General features: G+C 35.6%; 1 protein-coding gene across 1 annotated transcript; it reads left to right on the forward strand.

Annotated features, from left to right (window-relative positions):
* The first annotated feature begins 597 nt into the window (after positions 1–597).
* On the forward strand, positions 598–3107 carry LOC110740003. Its single transcript, XM_021920486.1, has 2 exons — positions 598–1467; positions 2180–3107. The coding sequence occupies exons 1-2, from the start codon at positions 758–760 to the stop codon at positions 2934–2936; spliced, it is 1467 nt and encodes a 488-aa protein (XP_021776178.1). The 5' UTR covers positions 598–757; the 3' UTR covers positions 2937–3107.
* The last annotated feature ends 6710 nt before the right edge of the window (positions 3108–9817 follow it).

The raw sequence follows: 9817 nt of genomic DNA on the forward strand, positions 1-9817 counted from the left end.
TTATATCTCTCTCCTCTCATGGTCCCCACCTAAATCCACGACTACTTTTTTTTTTTTATTATTTCTCTCTTCTGACATTTATTACTTTTCAATAAATTATTAACCCCACTATCTTTCTTTTATAATTTTTTAATACTCTAACTACCCCACTTATATCTTATTTTTATTTAAGTTAATTAAATTGTCTAAAACTATGAGCCGATCAAAATATAATACTTATTAAAACACGACGGGAGCAATAAAGTAAGCACTTCATCATTTTATGTTGTTTTTGGAAGTACTTCTTCGCATTAAAAAAGGTTAAGTTAAAAGTGGGTCTAAAAATCAAAAACTAGATAATAATTAGTTTGAAGATGACAGAGGTGTTTAATTGATTGGAGGCAAAATACAAAAAATTAAAAATTTGCTGGCATCCCTTATTTTTTAGCGTACGTGCGCACTGGCCACCACTCCCACCCTCTCCATCCACAGCTCATATTTCTCTCTCCTCACCCACGCTTTCTTTCCCTTTTTTAAATTTTTTTTTTTTAAAAAAATAATAATTATAATAATTTAACATTTTATATTTCCTTAATTATTATTCGTTCTCTTTGTAATCCACTCTCCACTTAATTCCAGCCTGTTTTCTCCCATCATCATAATAATAATAATAATAATAATTATCCTTTCCTTTCTTTCTTCCTACCTCTCTATCCATCCCCACTACATACATAATATAAACCTCCTTTTTCATCTTCCTCTTCTCTCTTCACACCAAATGCAATTCGAGAGAAAATTTGGGAAGAAAAAGAAAATGGATCCTTGTCAGTTCCTTCGAATAGTCATCGGGAACTTAGCGATCAAGTCGTTGGGTATTCAACCCGACTCCGACGAGTCCTCCTCGTGTTATTGTAAGATAAAGCTTAAGGGTTTCCCCGAGCAGGCCGTCACGGTCCCTTTGATCCCTCAAGATGCTATTCATCCTGAGGGACAAGTACAGACCGTGTCGGCTTGCTTCAATCTGACTAAGTCAGATTTGGAGACCCTCGCTAAGTCGAGGTCGACTACTACGACCTCGACTTCGAGGAAAAGCAGTAGCAATAGTAGTAGCAGCAGTAGCAGCAGACTTACTCTTAAGATGAACGTGTATACTACCAAGTCATCGGCTAATGGGTGCGGGTTTGGATCATCCGGGAAATTACTCGGGTCCGCTTCGATACCGTTGGAGTTAAGTCAACATGTAATGGAAGGAAAAACGAGTACAATGATGCAAAACGGGTGGGTTTTAATAGGGGAGAAAAAGAAGAAGGGTTTGAACCCGCAACTTTATTTGAGTGTTAAAGCTCAACCCGACCCGAGATTTGTGTTCGAATTTGATAGTGAACCCGGATGTAGTCCACAAGTATTTCAAGTTCAAGGGAATATTAGACAGCCTGTTTTCACTTGCAAGTTCAGTTTTAGGCATGGTGATCATAATTTGAGATCAAGGTCAGTTGTTATTTCTTTCCTTTTTATTTTTTATTCAACTTTTCTGCTTTAATTGTGTTTTAAACATGATTTTGGTAATTTTTATGATTTTGGTCAATTATGTGATTTTGGTCAATTTTATTACAACTCGCCTTAAATATCACTTTGCTTTATAAATGTAATTCAATTCCATGAAGTTCTATATATGTGCGAGCATTGTTAAAAGCAACTTATGTTTTGAGATTGTTGCGTACTAATTTATTGCTTAGTAATTTAAGACTCTAAGAGTAGTAGTATGCTTCTTTAGTTATATTTAGGCTATTTTATTAATATTAATATATTTATGAAAATTTGGATTAAGTTAGTTGAGTAGCCAATAATAAGTATTGAATCGATAAAATTTTGAAAGGAATTGAAAACCAAAATTGAGGTTGTTTGGTTGAATTGTGTAATACTTAGTACAAGAACAAAGTCCAAGTCTTGAGGCGTGTTTTAGGAAAAAATTTCACGGAATATACGATTATATGGTGTATTTACCAATTGCGCACATCGTAATCATTAACAGCTAATATTGCGTTGGACCACCTCATAAATTCTCGATTTTGATATGATGAATATTTTTGAATTGAGTCTTTCAAAAAATTTATATTATTATTATAATTATCATTATTTCAGAATTTTCAGTCGGTTAAAATTTTGTGCTGATTATGAATTTGATCCATTCTTAAAACAGCTCAGCAATATCAGAACCAAGCACATCAAGAAGTTGGCTAAGCACACTCAAAGCTGACAGGGATCATCAGCACCAAAACCATGTAAAAGAGCGCAAAGGATGGTCCATAACAGTACATGATCTTTCGGGGTCCCCGGTTGCAGCCGCCTCGATGGTAACCCCGTTCGTCCCATCACACGGGTCAGACAAGGTTAGCAAGTCTAACCCGGGCGCATGGCTCATCTTGCGTCCGGGGGACCAAACATGGAAGCCTTGGGGCCGACTCGAGGCCTGGCGAGAACGCACATGCCTTGGGTCGGAAGGGCTCGGGCATCGATTTGAGCTCCTCCCCGACGCAATGGGACCCGCCGGGGTCACCATGGCCCAATCATCAATCCCCGCTCGGCCCGGGGGTAAGTTCAACATCGACGTAACCACCGGACCGTCCCCCGCCAGCAGCCCGAACAGCAGCATCGACTTCGGATCATGGACCGGGTCGGGCTCAGCATCGTCATCCGGGTCAGAAGCACCCGGGTTGGGCTGGTGGCCCGGGCTAATGTACAAGGGGTTTGTGATGTCATCAACAGTAAGAGGGGAAGGAAAAGGGAATAAGCCAGTAGTGGAAGTTGGGGCCCAACATGTGACATGCACGGAGGATGCAGCCGCATTTGTGGCCTTAGCTGCTGCAATGGATCTAAGCATGGACGCATGTAGGCCCTTCTCTCAGAAGCTAAGGAAAGAGCTAAGGCAACAACAGAGTGGAGATTTTGTCGTTTAATTCGAATAGCTTTGTCGTTTTAATTGCAAATGAGGTGGATTGATTTTTTTTTTTTTTTGATAACGGCTTTTTTTCTTTTGGATGTACAGTGGAAGTGTTACACAATTTTTTAGCATCTTATTTGATGAGCGCAAAATTGCAAAAAATTAGAGTAGGAAATTTTTTGGTCCATTCTTTCCTTTTCTTGGCCATATTGTTGTTTTATTTCTTTGTGCGAAAAAGGGTGAAATATATCAATTACAAGTTGCGAGAAAATACAAAACGATTACTTGAGCAAGTCGAATTGTGGAATTGTCCTATAGAATTTAATAGGACTTCGTATTGGTATACAATGAATATCATGGTCGACATGGTGTAAAGTTTCATGAATAGGAACTTCACAAATTTGTACACGTATCATTAAATATAGTCATGAAACATTTGGCCTTGACAAACATTTGATTCACAATAAAAGTATATTCGAAATTACAAGATTTGATTTGGCAAAACTTTAAAACAAATTTAACTATTGTTAATTCATTATATACTTTGTGATAAACAAATACGAAGTATGAGAATATGTTCAAATAAGTCTCAAATTGATCTCAAATCAAACTAAATACCTCATCGTTAAGTTTAATTATGACCTGTTGGCCAGAACAAATTGACCTTGATTGAACTCTTATACTTTCATGCTATCTAGGTCAGAATTAGCTAGATTTTCCGTTATTCCGCTCAACATGGTTAAAAAAAATCATGGATGATTGTTTTTCAAAGAAAAATAATGGAAAGAAATCAGAAATATAAAATATAATATTTATAGAGCATAGTTTTTCTTAAACCAGCAAAAAAACTTTTTATTTTATTTTATTTTATTTTTATTTAAAAAAACAAAATTAAAAAGTCCCAGCTGAGATCCAGGTAGTTTGGCAGAGCAATGAATTCCAAGAATGGCATCCAAAGCAAACTCAGGGATAGTCCAACCATGTGAAATAGTGAATTATTGGTTTTTTTTTTTTTTTTTTTTTTGGAGAATTATTGGTTTTATACAAGTATAAAATACAGTGCAACAAAAGAGGACCACGTGTACAGGGTGGTGTTATCAGTTAAGGGTATGGAAGTATTATTAAAAGAGTATAATTGTACGTGTATACTCTTAATTTTAGTGCCCTTAATACTCAAGTTTCACAGTTCATATGACTTGGCCTATTGTTTTTTGAGCCTTCCCTGATTCCTGAACTTGCCACAAGCTATGCATGAATCAGAATTGGAGAGAGATTTATTTCATTGATTTCATTAACTGCTTTGTTGTATTCTTGTAGAGATGGATGTCGGCACGGCCTAATCGTGTGCTTCGGGGCTGGCTAGGCCCGACCCGTGACCCATCCTACTAAATATGTGTCATGTTATAATGAATTTTTTATAAGCCAGTTTGAGATAACACTATATAAGTCCACGTGTCACCGTGTCATGTTTATATGTTTAAATAACTTGTTTTTATTGTAGTTGACAACACAGTAACATGTCGTGCCTACCTCATGCCTCATACCTAACCTATGTACTAAGCCTAGTGCTATATTTATAGTCTTATAACAAGTGAGAAACCAATTAGCTAGTCAACTTATTGTCGCATAACATATTAGCATGTAAGATTTGTCTCACACAAGATTTTAGCTACATAACATAGTTGATGAAGTACTTAATAACGACTTTCATCGAACACCAGAATGTAAAATTACACCCTCTCGATCTGCCTACACACTACACGCAATACATGCTTATCTACAAGCATGTTTGAATAGATGAGTCGCTGAAATTATTGTTTAAAAAGTGTGTTAGATGCGTGATTAGCTCTTTATTGACTTTATAGATAGGGAGAAGTTAGCTTCATCGTACTTTCTTGGACCAAGAACTGGTAGATGGAAATAGAAGAGAAGCATCGTTATTCGCTAATGTTGGTTAATTAATTCTTTCTACACCTCTTTTGTGACCATTTTAAGGGTTATATTATGACAAATAGTATTATTAGTACAGAAATTGAGGGTCCAAAAAGAGACAAGTTTTGAGCAATTTTAAACAAAGTCACATAGGTATGGTGCTAATATAGAGAACAAACTATGGCCTCTTATAATACAAATGTTTGCTAAAAGTAAGGCTACAATTTATGGGTAGTCAGCTTCCTAAGAGTTTCTCATAGTTAGATAACATAGATTAGTAGATTACTAGAGGCTAAATCTTTTAATTATATATTGTTCTTAACCATCTTAATTATAAGATTCAAAGAATCATGTTATTATTTGTTGCAAGCTTCGTGTGCATGCATTTTACTAGATGATATACAATGTTATCATAATGTACAATGGAAGCATAGGATATGATTTTCTTCAAATCTCAAGCATTAACCAACTCGATTGCAGAGTGCGTGGAGTAATAGAGTGCCTTCATCTTCTAATAAATCGTTGTAAGTATTTTTGATGACTTGAACTAAACTAGTTGGCTGTTAGAATAAATCTTCTAGGAGTATTTACTATACTAAAGTAATCCCCAAAAATATCCCTAAAATACAATCCTTTATTCAATTTTGACTGAGTAATAGACAATAGATTTGTTAATTTTAATAAAATACAATTATTGATCGCCTAAGTAAATCATCAAACAAAATTAATTTATCATATTATGAATAAAGATAATTCAATCATGTATTAAATGAAAAATCCGAGCATAGCCTCGGGCATTAACTAGTTAGAGAAATACAATTACCATGCTAAGAAGTACAAAGTACAAATTTGACTGAATTTTTGCAAAAAGTCTAAAAAGAAAATCCAAAATTCCCCACTATACAAGTATACAACAATAATTTGTGAACAAATTTCTCTTTTGATTTGCCAATTATTTTCTGTAGTTGGTTGATCCAAAATTCCAAATATCCAATAGTGAATGTAAGTTTGAAGCTTCAATGGGCTAAGCAAGTCAAGCGAAAGAAGCCAAGAAGAATTATGATTTTGACCAATAATTTTCAGTTTAATTTTAAATTTTTTTGTAATTTTTTTTTTTTTTAAAAAAAACAAAAAACAAAAAACAATATGTTATTAAGATGATATGTATTGACTAATAGTAGCCACAACAGGCCAGGAAAGTAAGTAGATCAAACTATTCCGTAATATTCTGTTAAGTTGGGTTTGGTTGCCTAACATTTACACTTTAGTCTTCACTCTTCACTTTCTTCTTTTACTAACAAAGCAATAAAATGGAATCTCAAGGCAAGCTATACAATAATGTGTCAATTTTTAACTATTTAATTCTGTTAGTTTAATCGTTATTAGATATGTTAATTATGTAGTTCATCACTTGTTTTGTTGCTTTGATTTTCAAGTCAACGTTTTTGAAGATGATGTAAGTTACTTATCTGTTTACTTTAAATGGAAAACGAAGTGGTAGGTCAAACCATTGTCGAGTATACAAACCTAATTGCACGATTCAACGCCTGTTAAGAAGGGTTTAAATAATAAAGGATTTGGCCATCGACACAAACACTTTAACAACTCATTTGGTAGGCAATAATTAATGGCGGTAATGGTATTTAGTTTGCGAATAATGTTGCAAGGAAAACTTCGTGTTAAAGTGTATGATAAATTGATGATGAATCGTAATGGGATTTTAATAAGAAAAACACAAATTTGAGAGCAGAGTTGCATACACATTCACGTAAATTCGTGAAATCCGACATATAAGTTATTCTTTGAAAAAAAAATATAGAAGCTCATCCCAACATTTATCATCTACCAAACGGGTTATAAGACTAATGAAAGACATTGAATCTCAATCAACTGAGAAAAACAAATAAATAAAGTAGAGACCAAAAGCGTAGAATCAGTAGAAACATAATCTTTGGACAAGACTCAGAAAACAGGGGTTAGAAAATTGAAAGACCCAATTGTTTAAGACCCAAATGGATTAAAAGATGACTTTGTAGACGGCATCATTCAACACCAAACAAGGTACATTATACAATAATATTTATATGGCTTGCCATTGAGTTATCTAAATTCTAAATGCTACTACATGTAGGTAAAAGAAATCCTCAAGTGCATAATAATCATCCATCGCCTCAACTTGTTCATATATTGACAATCGATAGTACGAAGTATAAGATAACCTATTCCTATAATCTTAAATCTATATCATTATGAGGCATTACTTATTGCTGATGAACCTGAAATGGGTTACGAACCAAACAATGTAAGACCCCAATAGAGCTTAGTGCTTAGTTCTTTCCAACAGGTTGCAAGAATTGGAAACTGTAACCAGTGGCGGACTTGGGCTTAGACCTGGTGGGTCAAGTGACTCACCAGGCCCAAAAAAAATTTTTAAGTTATTTAAAAAAAAAAAAAATAAAAAAATAAAAATAAATTACAATCAGTTACAGGAGACTTCAAGGCTTTCAAGCCCTAGCCTCTTCGTGCTCTTCATTCTTCTCTTCGTGAATCGTGACTTCTCCTTCTCCGCCTAATCGCCTCCATTCTTCTCTTCGTGAATCGTGAGTCATGACTTCGCCTTCTCCGCCTAATCGCCTCCATTGTTAATCGCCTCATCTCCATTCTTCTGTTCGTGACTTCGCGTGACTTCGCCTCTTCGCTCATCTCCATTCTTCTCTTCGTGACTTCGCCTCTTCGCTTCGCCAGGCAGCCACCGTTCTCTTCGCCTAATCGCCTGGTAGTCGGACGTCGGTGACTCGGTGGTCGTGACTCGTGGACAGTGGCGGACTTGGGCTTAGACCTGGTGGGTCAAGTGACTCACCAGGCCCAAAAAAAAATTTTAAGTTATTTAAAAAAAAAAAAAAAAAAAAAAAATTAAAATCAGTTACAGGAGACTTCAAGGCTTTCAAGCCCTAGCCTCTTCGTGCTCTTCATTCTTCTCTTCGTGAATCGTGACTTCTCCTTCTCCGCCTAATCGCCTCCATTCTTCTCTTCGTGAATCGTGAGTCGTGACTTCGCCTTCTCCGCCTAATCGCCTCCATTGTTAATCGCCTCATCTCCATTCTTCTGTTCGTGACTTCGCGTGACTTCGCCTCTTCGCTCATCTCCATTCTTCTCTTCGTGACTTCGCCTCTTCGCTTCGCCAGGCAGCCACCGTTCTCTTCGCCTAATCGCCTGGTAGTCGGACGTCGGTGACTCGGTGGTCGTGACTCGTGGACTCCGTCCTCTTCGTGAAATCACTACTCGAAACGTCGGTGCTAGTAAGTTGATTTCTAATTTTTATTTTTAATTTCTAATCTTCAAATTAATTCAGTCTAATTTGTTAATTTTATTAAACTTTGGTAATTTGGTTGATTTGTTATTTTACTGTTGGGCGTTGGCTGTGCTGCTGATTGCTGGATGCTGAATTGGCGAATTGCTTAAAGTCGAGTGATCTACTTACTCCTATTTTGAATATCTTTCAGTGGCTTAGCTGCTTTTATTCTTTCCTATTCATTATGCTGTCTTTTATTGCATCGGCCCGTTCATAATCGAGCTATTAAAGACTATTGATCTTTGTTATTGTTGTAACAACTGATTTGCTAAGCTGGATGATGAAATGTGGTTGTCTGATGTGGTTATTGCTGTGATTACACTCCTGCAGTCCTGCTCCTGTGATCAGGAGAAACCCTGTTGCCTGTTTCTATCTACAATCTACTTGCTCATATTTGTATTTTATGCTTTGAGGATGTCACTGCAGAACTCAGTGGGTATCATCTTATCAAATGATCATAAATTATCAATTTATCAGCCTTCTTGGTTAGATCTTGCTATTATCTGGTATCCACATTTTTGTACGAGATTTCTCTTATTCGAGCCAATTTAAGCTGCCATAAATCATGCTATTCATTTTAGAGATAAAGGGGAAGAGAGTTTAATGTTTACTATCTAGATTCCCCAACCAATTTAGCTTCAGGATAGCTAGAATATCACTGGTAATATGTTTGTGGATGGTGACCTTAAGTATGTAGGTTTTTAAGTAAAGTCTTGATTCATGTTTGCACTTTTTACATCATATTTTATCATATATACTGTAAATTGGTCTTTTCTCAGAACAGTTATTACAGCTATCCACAAACCTTAGAGTTAACTTTTTTGTCTTGTGTTGCTCAACTGGAAGTTTTGTTTTGCTAGGCATTGAAGCAAGAGGTTTTATCTTTGGTCCCCCTATTGCCTTGGCTATCGGAGCAAAGTTTGTGCCATTGAGAAAGCCAAGAAAGTTGCCCGGTACTTACTCCCAAGCAAGGTAGGTAATCAACTAATCATCAATTGATTTTTTTTGTGAAATCTGTTTTGTGTAATTGTGTTTTGTGTAATTGTGTTTTGTGTAATTGAAATCTCTTGAACTTATTAGTTATTACTTATGTGAAATCTGTTTTGTGTAATTGTGTTTTGTGTAATTGTGTTTTGTGTAATTGAAATCTCTTAAACTTATTAGTTATTACTTATGTGAAATCTGTTTTGTGTAATTGTGTTTTGTGTAATATGTTTATGTGATTATGTCATTATGTGAAATTGCTTGATTTAGACCATTTAGTTGAATATTTATTCAAATAATTTTTCTGGGGAATATTGCTTGATTTAGTTCAATATTTATTCAAATTTCAGAATGAAGAGAAAACATACTCCAAATGAAATGCAAAACATTACTAGCTTCTTTGCTAAAAAAATCCTACTCCAACTTCTCTTCCACATCCAACACAAAATGAACAAACTATAACTCCACCTCAACAAAGTGAGCAACTTTCATCTCCATCTCATTATTCAACTCAAAATTCCCCTCAAAATGAACAAGGCCAATGTTCTCCTAATGCCCCAATCTTTGGAGAAAGATTAAGTGAACATGAATTTGCTAATCTTCCACAAGATCCAGGAAAGAGGAGAAAA

The sequence above is a fragment of the Chenopodium quinoa genome, unplaced genomic scaffold (assembly GCF_001683475.1).
Source record: "Chenopodium quinoa cultivar QQ74 unplaced genomic scaffold, ASM168347v1, whole genome shotgun sequence".
Classification (NCBI taxonomy): Eukaryota; Viridiplantae; Streptophyta; class Magnoliopsida; order Caryophyllales; family Amaranthaceae; genus Chenopodium; species Chenopodium quinoa.